Below are 20,802 nucleotides of genomic sequence, written 5' to 3' on the forward strand. Positions count from 1 at the left end.
CCTGCGTTGGTAGGTGGATTCTTTACCACTGGGTCACCGGGGAAGCCCAGTTACTCATGAGGGACCTTATTAGCTTGGAGTTGTTGTCCACACATTCTTCCCTCAGCTGATTAAAGACTGCATTTCTCATCTCCCTGAATCTGGCATCACCAGAGATGCTGTGTGGTCAGGCCGCCCCAGGTGGCTGTTCTCGCGCTCGCTCTTTAATGCTGCGGGGCCAGTGCCCATGTCATGCACACCTAACTCACACAGCTGCCCTTCCCACATACTGGCTGCCCCTCCCCGCCCCCAGCCCCCGCTGGTACTTGGTCTCATCAAAGGGGTGCTGATGGTGTGCCCGTCTGCATGCTTCCTGGTAACTGATGAGCCAGCCTGCGGTCAGTTCCTCCTATAACGGGCAGCTTTCCCTTCTCTCCTGGGAGTGGAGACTGCACCATGCCCGACTGCAGTCTGCTGCCCACGGTGGGCACCACTCTGGGATCCCGCTCTAGACAAGTGAGATCCATCAAAGCACTGATATGGCTGTCCCTGACTCCAGCCTCGTTCTTCTGTCTTGGAGCGGGGAGGCGGAGGTCTTACAGGCCTGCAGGGTGCCACCCGACACACTCCTGCACACTGCAGGCGCCTGCACGCTGGCTGCTGTGTGAGAGACAGTCTAGCCTCAGCTAAAACTATGTTTTCATCTTCTTGTACTGCCAATGGCAGCAACACAGATGGATCTAGAGAATGTCACCCTGAGTGAAGTAAATCAGAGAAGGAGAAATATCATATGACGTCCTTTATATGTGGAATCGAAAAAGAAATGACACAGATGAGCTTGCTTACAAAACAGAAAGAGGCTCATGGACTTTAGAAAATGAACTTATGGTTTCTGGGTGGGAGGGGGTACTTAGGGAGTTCAGGACGGTCATGTACACAGAGCTGTATTTAAAGTGGATAACCCACGGGGACCTACTGTCTGGCACAGGGAACTCAGCTCAATGGCATGGGGCAGCCTGGATGGGAGGGGTTTGGGGGAGGGGATACATGGATCTGTATGGCTGAGGCCCTGTGCTGTCTGCCTGAAACTCACGTTGTTAATTGGCTATACCCAGATTACAAAATAAAACGTTAAAAAAAAAAACAACCCACAGAACTATGTTCTCTTCTTGTTGAGCACAGGTTAGACTTTTCCAGACTGTCTCAGCGGCCACGTGGCGTGTTCTCGGCCTGTGAAGTACATCTGAGGGTTTCCAGTCACCGGAGCTGAGAAGTTGTGTGTCTTGTCTGCCTGTTGCTTCCCCACTTGCACGCTGTATGCGGGGACTCCCCGGTCTTCTAAGAGCCCGGGGGAGTCGGGTGGAGGGTGCTGGCCTCCAGGATGACTGGGGGTGCTGTGCTGCCTCTCGCTCCCCCTGGGGTGAGTCAGGGCGCCTCCCGCCGCCTCTCGCGGCCCCGCCGCCCGCAAGCCTGCTCCCCAGATGCAGCCTCGCGCTCTCCGTCCCCAGGGGCGCTGTCAGCTGTGCCTGGAACACCGCGCCCGCCCTGCCCTCCGGAACTGGCGTCAGACGCCACAGGTTAAGGGCTCAGTTCCCCAGGGCGGCCCCTGTCTTGGAGGCCAGTCACCAGGCCAGGCGATGATGGGCGTGTCTGCCTGTAACCAGATGCCCGCCGCCCCCCTGCCGCCACTGGGGTTCCGTGGCTTTGCTAGAGCAGCTCCCAGCTCAGGAACCGTCAGGTTCCTCAGTCGGTTGCTGGTTTATTGCGGAGGACATTCAAGGAGATGAATCAGTAGCCAGATGAAGAGATACCCAGGGTGAGGCCCCGAGCCAAGGAGCCTCTGTCCCTGTGGAGTTTGGGGCTCAGCTCCTGGACACGTGGATGTGTCTTTCTTGCCCAGCCTGGAAGCTCTCGGAATCCTGACCTCTGGGTTCCTATGGAGGCTTCGTTACACGGGCACTAAATGGAACATAACTGACTAAACGTTGCTTGTTGATGAGTATTTCCACCTGCAGCTTTCATCCCCTCCCTACCATCCATAACAAAAGACATCTTTGTGGCTTTCATCACTTAGGAAATGCGGAGGTTTTTAAAGAGCTCTGTGCCAGAAACAGGGATGAAGATCAAATACATGTATCCATATATCGGGGGCTTCCCAGGTGGTGCTAGGGGTAAAGAATCTACCTACCAATACAGGAGCCGCAAGAGACACAGTTTCCATCCCTGGGTCAGGAAGATCCCCAGCAGAAAGAAATGGCAACCCACTCCAGTATTTTTGCCTTGAAAATTCCATGGACAGAGGAGGCTGGTGGGCTACAGAGTCAGACATGGGTTGCACACACACACACATGAATATAGATACATATTTCCCAGCCCAGCCTAGCACTCTGTGATGACCTAGAGAAGCAGGAGGCTCAAGAGGGAGGTGCTATGTGTATAATTGCGGCTGATTTGCATTATTGTACAGTAGAAGCCAACACAACCCTGTACAGCAATTTTTCACCAATTAAAAAATAAATAAAAAAAAGATATATCTATGTAGTAGATATAAATCAAGTATATAGTAAGTATATGTATACATCTGCTGCTGCTGCTGCTAAATCACTTCAGTCGTGTCCGACTCTGTGCAACCCCACAGATGGCAGCCCACCAGGCTCCGCCGTCCCTGGGATTCTCCAGGCAAGAACACTGGAGTGGGTTGCCATTTCCTTCTCCAATGCATGAAAGTGAAAGTGAAGTCGCTTAGTAAGTGTCCGACTCTTCGTGACCCCATGGACTACAGCCTACCAGGCTCCTCTGTCCATGGGATTTTCCAGGCAAGAGTACTGGAGTGGGTTGCCATTGCCTTCTCCAATGTATACATCAATATATATCAAATCTATAGGTATATATAATATATGTTTCTTATTATAAATCACAATAGCATACCTTGATAGCAGGAAACTTTATTCACATATGTATCTCAAGAACCCAGAACAATTTCTGGAATGTAATATCTGTTGAATAACTGAATGCAACAGAGCAGCTGATCCCTTGTTAATATAGACTCGTGTTAGTCACTCGGTCGTGTCTGACTCTCACAGGGTGCAGCCCGCCAGGCTCCTCTGTCCATGGGATTCTCCAGGCAAGAACACTGGAGTGGGGTGCCATCTCCTTCTCCAGGAGATCTTCCTGCCTCAGGGATCAAACCCGGGTCTCCTGTATTGCAAGCGGATTCTTTACCATCTGAGCCACCAGGGAAACCCAAGAATACAGACTATCAAGTTGGCTAATGAATGGCTGCTTCCAAGTTTCAGACTTAGAGGTCAGAATTTCTGAAGGACACACGTATTTACATTTCTCCATGATTTCTCTAATGCGCTGGTAACAAGGCATACTGATAAAGTAATTCGTAATACTTTCCTAACAACTTAAAAAATATTTTATTTGGACTTTGTGAATTTGCCCCAAAGTAAAAGACAGATAGGCTTTATGCTCAGAATTTCCTCTAAATATTAAAAACCCTTTTCAGCTTCATGCTTTAAAATGGCATCACCGTTAAAGTGTTGCTTCTCCATGATTTAATACAGGCTGACAAGTTGGAGCTCCATATGCCCAACCTATAAAGCACAGGTGTGCTGTGAGCGAGACACTCGCTGGCAGCCACTATCTGCCAGGTTTTACTAGGTATTAATTTTGGAATTGAAAAGTGAAGGCGGTGAAATAAAGATTGGTTGGAAATCAGAGAGCTTCTCGTGGACCAAGTGGCCCTGGCGCCTGATTGTGCCTCCCGCCGCAGTCCCGTTCACGCTGTCCTCATTGGAAAAGGGATCCGACAGCTTGCTGGCCACCAGCCTGATGACAGTCGGCCTCAGCTGGAGGGACCCGCTGTTTTACTGAGAGCTGGTCTCAGGCTCTTTTTGAAGGTGGAGTGCTGAGTAGTAGTGATGCTGCAAAACTTCTCAGTTCTCTTTATTTTAGACTTTTGGGCAGAGAGAGAGTGGGGGTGCGGAATACCATTTCTCTGCAAGAGCCTGTCCTTAAGTTGAAATGGAATCTTAATGTCTGTCTTGGAAAGATCAAGCCTTTGTAAATAGGGTCCTATCCAGTTCAAACTTGGCATTGTAGAGATTGGCAGCTATATCCCTCCTGGGGATTTTAGGTTTTGAGGACTCAGGATTTGCTACCTGGCCGATGGGAGAATTTTCAGCCTGGAGAGACCTGGACATATAATGTTGTTCTTGACTGACTGTGGTACTAAGCTCCCTGCCCAGGAGAAGGTAGGAAAGCAAATCATACAGACTCGGAAAAAAAAAAAAAAATGGGGCACAGGTTTTGTGACCCTGTCTGGATCCGGCAGGGAGGAAATTACCAAGAAAGGAGGGGAAGGAAGGAATAGTAGAGAATCTGATAACTGCATGTATTTCTTCAAAACCTCGTTCATTTGGGGTAAATCTGGCAAGTAAAACCAAATCCTGCTCTTCAATTGCTTTTAAAGACGGCAGCATTGCTTCATCACTCCATCCCTAGCTCCTGGGCCAGCTTGTGGTCTAGTTTGTCTAAAAGGGAGACCTTATTCATCAGTCTCACTGAGCACAGCTCTTGTATTCACTTTGTAAATTTAGAGGAAGTAGGCGGAGAAAGGGGAGCCTTGCATTCTGGGTAGAGAACGGCTTTAACGACCTGCTTTAGTCCTTAGCTCTGTCTTGGCCCCCTGGCTAGGTCCTGATGGAACCCCGGGATCCCCCAGGCCTGGATAGGAGGGCTGGCTGTGTCAAGGGCATCACTACGCCCATTCAGGAGGCCTTACAGCGAGCTGCACCCTACACAGACCCAGGCATGACAAGGGGTGATGCCAGACTTGAGTACAGTATCTCCCATTTAACCCCATTTTCTGGGGTCGGGCGAGTGTGACCTCTTAGGACCCACCCTGGAAGAAGAGTCTGCTTGATGAAAGGATGTGCTAAACCAGGATTTATATGTGAGTACTGCTGTCTGTGGAGAAGGCAATGGCACCCCACTCCAGTACTCTTGCCTGGAAAGTCCCATGGACGGAGGAGCCCGGTGGGCTGCAGTCCATGGGGTCACTAAGAGTGGACACGACTGAGCGACTTCACTTTCACTTTTCCCTTTCATGCATTGGAGAAGGAAATGGCAACCCACTCCAGTGTTCTTGCCTGGAGAATCTCAGGGACAGCGGAGCCTGGTGGGCTGCCGTCTCTGGGGTAGCACAGAGACGGACACAACTGAAGCGACTTGGCAGCAGCAGCAGCAGCTGCTGTCTGTGCTATGCAGTGGCATCTGCAGCCCTATAAACGGATCCCTGCCTGCTGTGTTATGGGCTTATGGGAAAACAGATCTGAGGCAGAAATCTCAAACCTTACACCATCTTGTGATACAAGAAAACCCTCAGAATTTTAAACGTCAGAAGTTCCTAATTTAAAAAAAATTTACAGTAAATATAGAATGCTATTTTGATAAGACATGAAGCTTGCTTGGTGGAGGTGTTGATAGCAAACAGTTGTGGCTTTTAAACCATGGAGGAGAGCTGGGAGGAACACTGTAGTTGTCCAAGTAAAACGGGAAACCAGAGGTTGGTATCTGTGGCTTATTGCTCTATTTCTCGTTCCCCTGAACTGGCTTAGAACAGAAGCCCAGCTCTCCTGGCTTTGCGACTCGCCCTTTCTTGTATACCCACGTCTGCAGGACCCCGGCTGAGCTCGGGGGACACACGTGCTCTCCTGCTGCAGGAGGTTAGTTAGCCTGTGTCCTGTGTGCTCAGTCATGTCCCACTCGTTGCGACTCCACGGACTGCAGCCCGCCAGGCTCCTCTGTCCACGGGGATTTTTCCATGCCCTCTCCAGGGGATCTTTCCAACCCAGGGATGGACCCCACGTCTCTTGAGTCTTGCATTGATTGATGGATTCTTTACACTTGAGCGTGGGAAACCACAGTTATCCTTAACCCATTCCAAATGAGTGCTTTTTGGTTTTCAGTTCCCCAGAGAGCAGGCGGTTATTGGAAACTTGATTAAGCTCTTTTTTAAAGTGTTGTCTCTGTGTTCGTTAATGTGATTACTTTTGCCCTCTGGCTATTGCAAAATACATTTTCTCTCCTTTCAAAACTCCACAACACTTAAGCTTTTTCCTTTTCCACTTATAATCAGGATACTAACTCATGCTTTACTGAAGAGAAACAGCAGGCAGTCACATGGGTAACATGGAGAGACAGCTGTTGTGGGTTGTTCTTCCACCGGTCATTGTGTTCAACTGGATGGTGTTTTCCACGTTTAGCTGGCGTTACTCAATAGCGTAACACTTAGCACCTAGTGAAAAACTGCACATGAGCAAACAGGATTTTGATTTTAGTGACGACTCCTTATCTGTTCTAATTTGCGTTTTATAGACACATGTTGCAACAGAGTATGTAGATCAGCTTTCTTTTCCTCCCCATGTGATACTTGGAGTAGAATTTCCTTCATGTAAGAGTTTGTATTTTTTTTTTTTTTTCCAGTTCTTGTTTCTTCTATTCAACCTATTTGGATATGAGCAATAATTCTAACAGTTCAGCTTGTCTTGCCCCCTCGAGTTCCCGGTCCCCTGCATGAGCTGTGAGTTTCATTTGTCTCCCTGTGTTTATGTTCCCTGAAGAAACACAGATCTGGCTGTTAAACTCTCAAGGAACGGCAAATGGGCAGGACCGGGAAGTCTGATAGCTCCTGCTTCTGAAAGCCATTTGGTACAAAAGCCTCTTTACTCTGAATGCAAAATGGAGTGAGCCCCCGAGAGCAGGAGAAACTCAGTCCAACAACATAGCCCTTTTAGGTCTACACGGGTCTGTAGGATTGGACAGCCCCTACGCGGCCAAATGGGCTCTCACGTAGCGAGAGTCTCAATGTTCTTATTGAATATTAACAGTGGTCCCTTGGTATCTGTGGGCGAGTGGTTCCTAGGACTCCCTGTGGATGCCAAAATCTGAAAACCCGAGTCCTTCACACTGTGGCATCAGAAGCCCTCTGCACCCGCTGGTTCTGCATCCATGGAAGTGCAGGGCTGACGCTATGACAGGCCTGTGTTTGTGGTCAGTCGTGTCCGAATCTTTGGGACCCAGTGGACTGGAGCCCACCAGGCTCCTCTGGCCACGGGGATTTCTAAACAAGAATACTGGCGCCGGTTGCCATTTTCATTTCCAGGGGATCTCCCCAACCAGGGATCGGACCTGCGTCTCCTCCGTCTCCTGAGGTATGTGCCGGGCATGGTTCTAGGTGCTTGAGGTGCACCTGTTTTGGGGACACAGAAGCCCTCCCTGTGAAAGCTGGTCTAGCAGGAGCTGGGGGCTTTTTCACACCCGCTCACACCCAACATCACACGTCTAAGAAGGGGTGGGGCTTCTTTCTGGCCCAAAAGTCTGAAACATAACCGCCACTTCCTGGGGGCAGGTCATGGTTACTTTATTCCTGAATTTGTGATACATACATACTCACTTTTTCTCCTTTAGTGGTGGCTAAGCCCACGGCCGCCTGAGCCGGGCCGCCTGGCTTCGTCCCGACGGCACCACTCAGCAGATCTGTGACGTGGCCAGGTTTACTGCCGCCGTCTCGGGCCCATCTTTAAACGGGGAGGTAATCTTGTGTACAATATTGATTGATGTAGGAATTAATTTTAATTTATATAAAGCAGCTGTGTTTGGTCCGTTAAAGGTGCTTAACAGCGATGCTTTATGTTTAATGTTACCTTTCCCCCCAGTGGACTTCAACCATAGCTCAGTCACTCCAGCACCTGCAACTGCCAGGCACAGGCAGGCGCGTGCGGGTCAAGCCCCAGCTCCTTTCCACTCGTGACAGATGGCAGGCTCTTTGCTGGGTGTGAAGGTGTAGGGAAGACAGGTGACTTCTGCTCCCCAACGCCTGTATCAGGCTCAGTGTATATTTGCTGCATGAGCAGGAGGAGTGGTCTGAAAGCCGCTCCTTGACTGGCTAGGGCACACCACCATAAAAACCCCAAACGCAGGGTCTTAGCTGCTGCATTTCCGGAGGAGACTTTGCTGGACACACTGATTCCAGCGGGTCAGTCTCAGCGCCCAGGAGAGAGGAGAAGAGGGGCCAACAGGAGCTTCGTGGACACACAGCGTCGCAGGTGGGGCAGTGAGGTTTCGGGGCGCAGACACGGAAACCAGCAAGCTCTGTGGGACACAGAAGAAGGTAAGCGTGAAAGGAGCTCAGGCAAGCCCTGCCTTGCTGAGCTGGTGGGTTACATACAACAGTCCCTGAAAGGAGACGTGCGGAGGGCCTTGTCCGCAGGCGTCCAGAACGGGAGCTGAGCTGAGGAGACCGGCACTTGGCGAGCACAGCTGCCACACCACCTGGGTCTGCTTTTCTCATTAAATGAGACACTGGACTAAGTAAGGCGCAGTTTTATTCTTATCATTTCCAACATTCAAATAGCACTACACAATAAAACAATTCTATAAAATGACATCTTACTGCAATTTCCTAATGAAGGGATATCCCTTCCCGACCTTTCCCCACAAACTTTCAGCCCCCAGAGCAGGCTTCCTTCCAGAAGGCAGCTATTGCTTCATCCTGCCCTGAGGAAGGAGTTTCAAGCACCACACCGTTATTTTCTGAAATTTTCTTCCTCCTACAGCCGATAATCCTCAGGTCTGAAAGACAAAAATCAGTGTTTATTTTTTTAACGACTTATTATTTCACTTTCTCCTGCCTGATGCAGGAAGATTATTTTTCTAATTTAAAATGAAAGTAACTGTTCACCAAGAAATATTTCCAAATATTATGTCTAAATTTTTGGTGAAAAATATTAAGGCCAAATTACTGCAAAGTAGAATAGTTATGTGGCAATTTCCAAGTTCTTTTGAGAGTATAAATATAGGCTCCCATGTGCCTATACATGAATGTATGTATGAATAAGCCTGAATTCAATTTCCCCAAAGCCCTTTTAATAGAAAGGATCATATACAAAGATATGGACGGAGGAGCCTGGTAGGCTGCAGTCCATGGGGTCGCTAAGAGTCGGACACGACTGAGTGATTTCACTTTCCTTTTCATTTTCATGCATTGGAGAAGGAAATGGCAACCCACTCCAGTGTTCTTGCCTGGAGAATCCCAGGGACGGGGGAGCCTGGTAGGCTGCTGTCTATGGGGTCGCACAGAGTCGGACACAGCTGATGCGACTTAGCAGCAGCATATTCTGAATGAGCAAATAATTTCCCTATTTATATTATATCATACACTAAATTTAATTTGCAATATAATAGCATACAAAACAATTGTATAGACACTAGTCCTTTGGTACTTTAACTACACATACATTTATTACATATATGTATGTATATGTATATATACGGTCTTTTACTATATACAAACATAAGGTCTTTTCTTCATTTATATACTTATAGGATTAATCTTACCTGACAGTTCCTTCTAGTAGTAAAGTAAAACAACATTTTCAGAGAAATATTAATTTCAAAAATGGAGAAAATGAGGGAAAGGAACTTACAAAATGTAAGAAGTGTTTGTGTCTCACTATCTTTTACAGAGTGTAGTGTATTTGTGGGTATTGGACGCCTGCGGAATTTTCAGAAGGAATTTAGTAATAAGTAAACTAAATAGATATTTCTGAAACAACTGTAAAAATATTCGATAGTTTGAGTTCCTTTAAAAGGTGAAGTCTGTTTGCCCTGAAACAACTTATCTCACCCTTTCTACATTTATAGCGTTTTTAAAAAAAAAGACCAGATAGCCTAGACAGGAAGAGCAGCTTCTGGTATCTAAGTAAATGAATGACATAACGCTTAAAAATTATCCAAACATGCTTCACCATCATCATCCTGTAACAAGAAGAGAAACTGCAGCATTTTGTTGCTGTTTTTGAAATCTCTTTTCAAATGTCTTTTCAAATTGAATCCAAAGTCTGGGAATTGACAACTTGATAAACAATAGCTGGAAGGGGCTCCAAAACTTGCCCTTTTAGTCTTGCGGGTGTGACTCCACACAGTCCAAGCTCCCAGTCAAGAGACACCAGTGCCTTTTAAGAAACAATTTCTTCTCCCATCCAGCTGGTTCACATAATTAAAAAAGGGAGGTGGTGATGCCACTGGAAGGAAATCTAAGATTCTAACAAGGCGTCCTGACAAGGAGTTTCTACAATTCCACTCAAATTAAACGTGCTTAGCCACAGTCTGGTTGTTTCCACACCAAAAGTCCATTTATTCACAATGAGATGACGAAAGTACCTTTCAGTGGGACGCAGGAGTAAACTAGGACGCATGTGTGAAGGCTGTGTTCTGTCAGGTGAGCAAGCCGACTGTGACCTGAAGGAAGGGGCGAACGAGGCTCGACTCGGTGACCCCGTGGAGACAGCGCGGAGGATGGAGATGAGGCCCGTCAGGACTCGGGCCCCTGAGAGGAACGGGGGTGAGGACTTAAGAAAGGGAAAGGAGAGAGCGGAGGGGCCGCGGAGGAAGGAGCTGCTGCAAAAGGGCACTTCAAGGGCCACTATTAACCTTCAGCTTGAAGAACACGGGAAACGGCAATGCCATCTGATTTTCAGGAGGGGGATACAAGCAGAACAACAGAGTTTGAAGGGAAGGAGCCTGGTTTTGTACATGCTGTCTGGACATGGCAGGCAGCCAGTAAGCAGGATTTGGAGCTTAGGAGAAACGGGGAAAGGGAAAGACATCTGAGAGGCTCTAACAGTCTATGGCCACAGTGCCTGAAGGCCTGATCTCTAGAGAGGCTCTAACACAGACTGCTGTTCTACGGCCATAGCAGCTGACCACGCCCAAGTCTCTAACACAGACTGCTATCCCACCTCCCCAGTGGAAGCATTTTCACCAGCTCTCCACTCTGGCAGATTCAAACGTCTCAGAAGTCCACACAAACCAGCCTCCGTAATGGCCCCAGGTAACTGCTCTGAGTCATTCTTCCACATCCTGTCCCTTCTGGCCCCACGACACTCCCTGCTGCTGTCCAGATAAGAACTTTCACACCGCTGGACTTGGGCACTTGGTATTTTCTGCATTTGAAATGTCTCTTACATTTCCCTGCCTGGTGAGTGAAGTTGCTCAGTCGTGTCTGACTCTTTGCGACCCCATGGACTGTAGCCTATCAGGCTCCTCTATTCATGGGATTTTCCAGGCAAGAGTGCTGGAGTGGATTGCTGCTTCCTTCTCCAGGGGATCTTCCAGACCCAGGAATCGAACCCGGGTTTCCTGCATTGCAGGCAGACGCTTTACCGTCTGTAGACTTGACTAATCCTGCAAAACCCACCCACAAAATCACATGTTCTGGGAAACCCTACACAACTCTTCCTTTCTGAGGCAGGGCTCTTTTCCCTGAGACTGCCAGGGAACTCCATGCTTGCTTCTATTACAGTTTCTCAAACTGCGCTTGCCCTATGTAAATGAGTCAATACTGCTCTGAATGTAAACAGTATTTGGTGTTTATGTAGATTAACAGTGCCGGGTGCTTAGATGCCGTGAAGTACATTAACTACCCCACAAGCACAGTCTCATGTTACCCTCCTAGCCGCACAGTGAGAAAGACATGTCGTCAACCCCACACAGCTGACCAGACGGACCCTCAGAGGAGCTGAGGGACCGAAGGACGCGCAGCCGGCAGGGAAGGCCAGTGCCCCACTGCAGACCTCTGACCCCTGCTCGCAAGCCCCGTTCTATTCACGTGTCCATCACGGAAGGCACAGTCCCGACATAATCCATCTCATGCGTCCAGCAATTAGCACAGCACCCTGCACGCTGTGGAGGCGTTAAGACACTCGTCATTGCAGTGACCGCCTTGCAAACGTCACTGAGCTCACAAAGTCACCCTTTCCTCTTTCGGAATCTTCTGCAGGTGGTTAATTTGTTTCTGAGGTGGGGCTGGTGTCGAGAACAGTATCATGGCCAAGGGACTAGATATTTTAGATGTTAACAGAGCTAGAAAAATCAACTTATGTGGGAGGCAATTAAAAATACTACATGGCTTCAGGAGGCACCCCCGTGGGAAGAAGGGGGTATTTGCGTTAAATGTGGTTCTGTCTCTCTCTCCACCCGCACACACGGAGCAGGGACACACACCACGTGCTGGGCCCGCTCACGCCCTTCCACCAAAAGCAGGCCCGCCCGGTCCAAGAACGGGAGGGGAGGCCCGTGTGCCTGAGTGCATCTCCAACCGCAGCGGGCATGCGAATCACTTGCAGATTTTGATTCAGTTAAGTCTGTAAAAGGTCATGACTCTGCATTTCTAACAAGCTCCCCTGTGATGCAAGTCTGGTCCATGGACCTCAGATCTCCCACAGAGCTATTCCTAAGACAGAGGAGGTGACTAAAGATGCTGAAGAAGCACTTTCAGTAGAAATTTCTAAAGTTATGCTGTGCCTAATAGAAAACAACGCAATTCCTTATTAGCAAGAGATTTTTCCAGTTGATATATAGCACCCTTCTGGCTCTTTACCGACCAGAGGACTCTATTAATAGGCAGTTTTATGTTTTTCTGACACAACAATAGCTAACTATAAATTATGCTAACATCTACAGAGGCTGGATACTAAAATTCCTTTGACATCTATCATCAAAAAAGATTAACTATAGCTTTAACTGAGTGAATGTCACTGTATTAAGGTTCTTTAAATTTTTAAAACTGTATCAGTTTAAAAGCTAATGTATGTACAGCAACATTACCTTAATCAGAACTGAATTCTCAGATGTTGCTACACGTTTATCCTATTTTATGTTTACATCTACGTACTCTCCTTACTAGATTAAGTAATTTTTAAAAGCAAGAAATCTGGCAACTAGTATATTCCTTTTCAGCCTACAGATACTTAAATGCTGTTTGAAACTTTAATGAAATGGCTTGATCTTTTGCCAAATGGATGACAGGTAGTTTAGTCTGTATTGGCCATAGTTCTTTGTTTCATTGCAAATACAATGTATGAAGTTTTGAACTAGCAGGTATTTACACTGGTAACACATTTGGAAATAAGGGCTTCCCAGGCGGCTCAGTGCTACAGAATCCGGCTGCCAATGCAGGAGACGTGGGATCGATCTCTGGTCCAGAAAGATCCCCTGGAGGGGGAAATGGCAACTCTTTGCAGTATTCTTGCCTGAAGAACCCCATGGACAGAGAAGCCCTCTGGATTTCAGTCCATGGAGTTGCAAAGAGTCAGACCGGACTTAGCGACTGAACAACAACAATCTGTAAATAATAACAGCTTTCATTTTACAATAGTTTAGAACCTCAGGAAAACTTTGGAGACATTTCATATGCTGTTATAAAAAGCTAAGACCTATTAATTCTTAATAGAAAGTTATTGATAGAAATAAAACTTAAATGAATGAAATTAGCATGATCTTATCTTTATATATGTAATACAAAGTATCCAAAATTGGGTACACCAGAGTTGCACCAAAGCAGACTGTTGAGAGAAAATTCTAGTTTAGCTGGAGGCATTAAGCAATATTTAAATAAGCAACAGAGACCAAGATATGAATTCATCACACAATGAATTAAAAGTCAATTCCTCTTTAAGGGAGGTATGAGTCCACTCATTCAGTCTCCCTCAACCAAGATTCCTGAGCATCAGGTCCATGTTGGGCTCGGGAAACGGCAGAGCGAGACGCAGCCTGTCTTTAGCGTTTTTCACAGAGGGAGACGCACACACTGACCTCTGAAGAGAAAGCTCAAAGTCTGACGCTCTCATATACGCATTTAGGGTTTACTTGGAGATTAATGAATCCTCAAAGAATTTGCCTACGTGGGGCTTTCTTGAATTCATTTTCTAAAGCGTGCTACACCTTCATAGGTATTTGATGCTTCACAGCAACAACTCACTTAGCGCCTGATACTTGTCACCAGCAGAAGACTGCCTCTAAAAGCCATCTAGCTTTGCACAAGATATCACTTTTTTCGAATGAAGACACAAAGGCCTCTGGGAGCTGTAGAAAGTATCCTATGTACTTGTGACTGCTTGGGCATCTGAAATCATACCACAGCTCACATGGTTCCCCATTTTCTATAGCAAATCCTTTACCACACGAATCCTCATGCAAAACACTAGCTGCCACGCGGCAGGTTTCACAAGCACAACACTGCCACTCGTCACAATGAAGCAGACACACCTCAGAAGTGAAGACACTCACGTTCAGAACACAAAAATGCCAAGAAAGCAACACATGTGTATTACCTTGAAACTGGGGACATTTCTATGAAGAATCTTCTTAGTTCAGGAAAAATCTTTTTGGAAATTTTAGCTTTCATTGTAAAATGGCAGAAAAAAATGCATTTGGTTTTTGAATAAAATGAAACCTAAAGCTATAAAACACATGGTTTATATTGCAGTTCAAATAGACAACAGTGTTCATCCCATTACGATGAATTTATTTTCTAAAGGAAAAATAGCATTCAGATTTCTGTTGTAAATTCATGAAACTGAGTATAACTTAGTTCAGTTCAGTTCAGTCGCTCAGTCGTGTCCGACTCTTTGCAACCCCATGAATCGCAGGCACGCCAGGCCTCCCTGTCCATCACCAACTCCCAGAGTTCACTCAGACTCACGTCCATCGAGTCAGTGATGCCATCCAGCCATCTCATCCTCTGTCGTCCCCTTCTCCTCCTGCCCCCAATCCCTCCCAGCATCAGAGTCTTTTCCAATGAGTCAACTCTTTGCATGAGGTGGCCAAAGTTCTGGAGTTTCAGCTTTAGCATCATTCCTTCCAAAGAACACCCAGGACTGATCTCCTTCAGAATGGACTTGCTGGATCTCCTTGCAGTCCAAGGGACTCGCAAGAGTCTTCTCCAACACCACAGTTCAAAAGCATCAATTCTTCGCAGAGTATAACTTAAGTGTAATAAATTTCAAAAATATTTTACTCTCCTTTAGGCTTTATATCTTTTCACTTTTAAATAATAAGTAAAATGCTTACTCCAAGAAAACAGTTAAAAGACTAGGATAAAATCTGGATAGTGGAGTTATAACGGTCAGGTTGACAGAGTTTTAAGTCACTTTCACTGGAATAATGCAATTATTTAGACTAAATCAACCCAGGAAATCTGGGATCTGAGTTCATATTCCTTGAACTGAAGATGGCAGCTGTGAGGGTAACAGGCAGAGCAACGGTGCTGCCAAACTGCTTCACCCAGACACCGACCAGCCCGACCAGGAAGTGTTCAACAGGAATTCCTTTAAAAAATAAACTCAGTCTTAGGCACAATGGAATACTGCTCAGCCGTAAAAAGAATGACCTAATGCCACTTGGCAGCAACATGGACGGATCTAGAGATGATCATACGGCTGCTGCTGCGTCACTTCAGTCGTGTCCGACTCATCATACTAAACAAAGACAAATATCACATGATATCACTTGTGTGTGGAATCTAAAAAGTGATACAAATGAACTTATTTGCAAAATGGAAAGAGACTCACAGACCAGAAAACAAACTTATGGTTACCAAACGGGAAAAGGGGGGAGGGGTAAATTAGGTCAGGGCTCACACACACTGCTGTGTTGCCTAGTCAGTTGTGTCCACTCTTCGCGACCCGTGGACTGCAGCCCGCCAGGCTCCTTGTCCATGGGGTTCTCCAGGCAAGAACACTGGAGCGGGTGGCCGTGCCCTCCTCCAGGAGATCTTCCCGACCCAGGGACTGAACCCTGGTCTCCCGCGTTGCGGGCAGATTCTTAACCAGCTGAGCCACAGGAAAGCCCATGTACACAGTTATATATGAAACAGATCATCAACAAGGACCTACCGTACAGCACAGGGAACTCGACCCAATGCTCGGTAATAACCTATGTGGGGAGAGAATGTGAACAAGAATAGGCGTGTGTGTGTGTGACTGGATCACTGTGCTGTACACCTGAAACTAACACAGCATGTAAATGAAGCATGCTCCAATATAAAAAAAGACTGTCTGACTTCTTTAAAAAGCAAATTTTTTTTCAATCAAAATGAATAGGAATTATTGTTGCACTCAACTGTCACTTTTAAGTCATAGCTCTATTGGCTAGGGAATATAAATGATTTGGTTTTGGTTTCTTACACAGAGATTGCTTTTTATTTTAGCAACCAGTCCTAATGTGTTCCTATCCAAAAGAACAGTATAGTTTAGAAGGCTTGATTTGAGCAAAATTCAGGACTGGAAATGTTGAGGTCTATGGTTTAAGCCAATGCTGAGCTGGTTGAAATGATGGAAAAGTTGGAACGTAAACTTGCTCCCCGAGTCCAGCCAATAACTTCTGACTGTGAAGTGTAGCAAAATGAAGTTCAATCTTGCACGAAAATGCCATATGACTAGACTAGCATACAACTATGGAAAGTCTTGAAGATCCCAGATCCCAGTTCTTCATGGGTTTTGAAAAGGTAAAACTCCTCTCCAGGGTCTTGAATTAAGTCTCTGACCTGAAGCACATTTTTAGAAAGCCATAGGTGAAATTATTGTTAGTTTTTAAGGGGCAGATTTGGGGGATGAACAGCCTCCACACGGAAGGGCGAGCAGAAAGCTCACGCCCCGGCCTCCTCCAGGCTGCGTACCGCCTGGACGGGATGCTCACCAGGCCCTCTGCCGTGCTTCCACTCCTGGCTCTGTCTTCCTTTCTACAGAGCTGGACGGGTGAACCGTGACTCTGCCTAAGTCTAACCCTGCTTCCAGCAAAGACGACTGCAGGGCCCAGCACCCTGCAGCCTCCCCCGGCCCAGGCCCACTTCTAAGGGTGCTCTGTGGGCAGTGTCAGACCAGGGGCTGGGTTCTCATCCCACAGGCTGTCTTTAAGCATTCATGAATGCTGAGACTTTCCACACTTAGCTTCCCTGCAAAGGTGGGGGCTATGCTTAAAATAAAGCATTACGGATTTAACGGGTGAGGAGAAAAAAAACACATTTCTTTTTTGGTTTTGTTTCATCATTCTGTGGATACTGTGAAGCAATACAAGTTGAAATTTTCCTTACACCTAGTTTTTCCAAAGAAAAGCTCTCCTACAGAATTTTGAAAAACTGAAAACTAAAAAAGTTTCAAATGCAACAAGTTTTATTTTTACCCTACATAATGAAAAATTTCCATCACAGTGACGGCATTATAATTTCCACGATTGCTGTGGTTTTGTAACGTTGGCAAAACCTCAATGATCCTGGAAATGATTATTGACAGAACTAAAATAAGCTGACCGTTTGAAAGCTACAAACTCAGGCAACTGACCTGCGAGAAGAGACGGTGCTATCTTCCCTGAGAAACGAGGTCTACGTGCACACCCACAGTCACCAGGCTCACACGGCGAGCGCGTAGGAAACGCAGACAGGCTGGAGCACACTCTGGCCCGGCGCTCCCTGGCTCGGGTTTATATCCATGAGGTGTGGAAACACTCACACACCAAGGACACACACTGATTTAACTGAGGTGCGTGGGTGATACTTCTCATCTGAGAAAATGGCTTTAGTCATACAACACATTTAGAGTTTCCTCATAAACATCAGTTTCTCTCCGTCTTGTATACCATTGTTTTAAAAAAATAAACAACCAGCATAAGAAAATCTAGAGTATGCTGAAGTTAGTCCTGAGGGAATGTAACTTTTTAAGTGATTTAAAATGATTAGCTATTGAATTAAGATCAATACAATTTTGTTAGTCGCCTACTGGGTGACTTGGTTTCAAGGCCGTTCCAAGCTTGGCCTGACACCTGTTGTCGCTGCTCAAAAGACGCTCATCTCGAGCAGAGGAGCGCGAGCTGCCCCGGACCGGAAGCTGGTGAGAGCCGCAGTTACGAAACGCCCCTTTTTATACTATAGATGCGTTAGGTTTTATTGCTAGGGAAACAGAAACCAGAGCAAGCTGTTTTCATGTCTATTTATTTATGGTGCAATCTAGGGACATTCGTTTCAGTCAAGTCTCTACAGGTTACCTGTCATATCTATCTTGAATAGTTTCCAATTACTACATTCCAAAGAAGATTATATTCTTGCCTTGGCTATTTGGGGTGGAACAAAAGAATATTTTAAGTTGGTTCCTTCTCTAAAAGGAGAAAAAATTTTTTTCTCATAAAAGCCAATCTATTAGTAATGGGGAATGCCATTTTTAAGCATGGCATGGTGTGTCAAATATTTTAATTGTGATCCTAATATATATCCTATTTTATACTTGAACTTTGTTAAGTAGTAAACAACTAAAACAGCACAGTCCATTAAAGTAGCCACTAGCCACATGAGGGGCTTCCCTGGTGGCTCAGTGGTCAAGAACCCGCCTGCAATGCAGGAGACACGGGCGCAGTCCCTGGATGGGGAAGGTCCCCTGGAGAAGGAGGTGGCAACCCCTCCAGTGTTCGCGCCTGGGAAATCCCATGGACAGAGGAGCCTGGTGGGCTACAGTCCACGGGGTCACAAAAGAGACACGACTTAGCGACGGAACAACAAGCCACATGAGGCTACTAAAACTTAAGTCAAATTACATACGTAAACTTGAAAATTCAATTCTGAGATACGCTAGCCACAGTGTAAGCGTTCAAGAGTCACAGAAGCCAGCAGCTACTGTACGAGCTCAGCTACGCATCAATGTGAAGAGTCGGTCAGACGGCCCTGACCTAAAGGAGCATCTGTTTCTTAGGCAATACGTTTTTGGTTGATACAAAAATGTATATATACACTTTTCCTGGTCATATGCATTCCGTGACTTAAAAAAAAAAAAATTAGACTTGGTGTCAGCTCTAATACTCAGAAGAATAAAATGAACAATTTAATGGCTAGCATACCTGTAACTGCAGCAAGTGTATACTCTTGTAAGTTAACAGATACTGTGTGGTAGTGGTGAGGAAACATCACACTTTATTAAAGCTCACAGGAAAGCCTGGTGTCTAATGTGTATTCCTGCCACAGGTAAACCTGAATGGAAACAAGGGGCAGGAAAATCCATTCCCAGAATAATAACTCAAACATGGATCAGGCAGCTCCGAGTTTCACTAAAAGTCTCCTTAAGAAAAGCCCTTTCTACTTCCCTTAATATAAAGAAGGCACTCAGTCAGCTTCTGGGTTGTTTTAAATGAGCCAGGAACATTTAGCAATAAAACAGGCAGTTTGATCAGTGCTCTTTGACTAAGACAACATTGAATATAGTTTGTTGTGGATGGTTATTACACCATTATGTTGGTGTAACTCACTTAGAACATACTTTAGAACATGAACGACACGCATGGCCACAAGCATAACGTGTGTGTGGTCACGCAACTAAAGACCACCTTTGGCATCTCCAGGCTCTAAAAAAAGACCTGTTTCCCATCTCGGCAAGAATTATGACAGGGTTTCTGTAAGAAAATCAGGTACGAGATATTTAGATTTACAGAATAAAACTGGTATCATATCTTAAAGCCACTGAAGATCATACTTGTGGGCAAAAAAAAAAAAAATCATGTAATCGGGAAAAGGTACAGTGATACCATATTTCGCGCAAAATCATGATTCCCCGAGTTTGTAAAACATACACACACACACACACACACAGCGCAAAAACTAACACAGAGAAACAGGAAGTGAGCACACCAAAATGTTAAGTATGGTGGTATTATTTACTTACATTTATACCTGATTTTTATTTTCTGCAATGAACATTTAGTAAAACCCCCAAATTAAAACATTTTTTCAACTGAGCACCTGAGTCTGCTTTTTCCAGAGTTATTACATTTGAAGTAAATGTTGTCTATGTTACATGCAGTCTATTTTATTGTGAATTTTTGGTAAATAAAAGGTTTCAGACTGGTAAATTTAAGCTAATAAATGATTTCTAGAAGTTAAGGATTAATTTAAGTTCCACATCTCCTTTAAAGAACTTTTAAAAATGTTAACATCTTCCTAGAAGAACGTTCTGTGTTTACGTGGGCTGAGTTGAAGGATAAATGTAACTTCTATGTAGTCTAACTAGGAAAAGGTAGGTTGGATATGTCTTCAGTAAATGACCATGCAAATCTCTAAGAACAACTTAAAACGATTTGTCCTAAAATGTAAATTTCATGAAAGTATCAATAGCTTCATATCTTCTAAAGATTATTTTTACCTCATTTATAAAACCTGATAAAAAAGACACTCTATTTCTTCATTTATTCATTCAGTATTTGCTGAGTGCCTACCTGATGAGTCAGTCACTGTGATCAGTGCTAACCAGACAACATATGTTTAACTGCATGAGATTAAATACAGTAAAATAATTTATTCTTCTATAACAAGACCCTATGTGGGTGGCCTAACCCAGCTCAAGGATTAGAGGAAAGAAGGTGCATTTAACAGGTTTCATCGTGTGTTTCCCTTTGGCGTCTGTCACACTTACAGCGCTGCATGACTCAACAGCAGTCTGTAGACTGGGTGCCATGAGCGCTGCACTGGTAGCTCCTCCCACGCCTGCCCTCCTGCTTCCTGCAGGCTCCTGCCCGGCAGCGAGTGCTAAGACTGCTTGTTGCAAAAGACAATGAACGTTTGTTTTTGTGGAAAGAACACAGGATTGGAATTAGTTTCAAATTCAGGCTGTACTACAATCAGCCAAACCTCTAACTCAGTCTTAAAAACAGGAAGGTCACATTTCTCTTACTGGCAAGAGAATTACATACGGCATATGAAAACCACCTAGCAGAGTGCTGGGCGATTTGAAAGTATTAATATAACTGATCACTAATAATACTATTTTGCTCATTATTTGCAGACTTAATAAAGGTGAACCTTGAAATAAGTCAGCAAAGTCAAAAACATTTAAAATACAATACTCTAAAGACTTGTACTCTAAATACTCTAAAGACTTGCTGAAGAATTGATGCTTTTGAACTGTGGTGTTGGAGAAGACTCTTGAGAGTCCCTTGGACTGC

At 45.5% G+C, this 20,802-nt stretch overlaps 1 protein-coding gene across 2 annotated transcripts in view; it reads right to left on the minus strand.

Annotated features, from left to right (window-relative positions):
* Positions 1–8,355: 8,355 nt before the first annotated feature.
* Positions 8,356–20,802, minus strand: part of MRPL13 (mitochondrial ribosomal protein L13) — a 41,538-nt gene continuing 29,091 nt past the window's right edge. For both annotated transcript variants that reach the window (XM_055546791.1, XM_055546792.1), the window contains exon 7: positions 8,356–8,619. In XM_055546791.1, coding sequence (XP_055402766.1) covers positions 8,598–8,619 — 22 coding nt within the window. In that variant the 3' untranslated portion in view covers positions 8,356–8,597. The remainder of the gene's footprint in view (positions 8,620–20,802) is intronic.

This window comes from Bubalus kerabau, chromosome 14 (assembly GCF_029407905.1).
Source record: "Bubalus kerabau isolate K-KA32 ecotype Philippines breed swamp buffalo chromosome 14, PCC_UOA_SB_1v2, whole genome shotgun sequence".
Taxonomy (NCBI): Eukaryota; Metazoa; Chordata; class Mammalia; order Artiodactyla; family Bovidae; genus Bubalus; species Bubalus kerabau.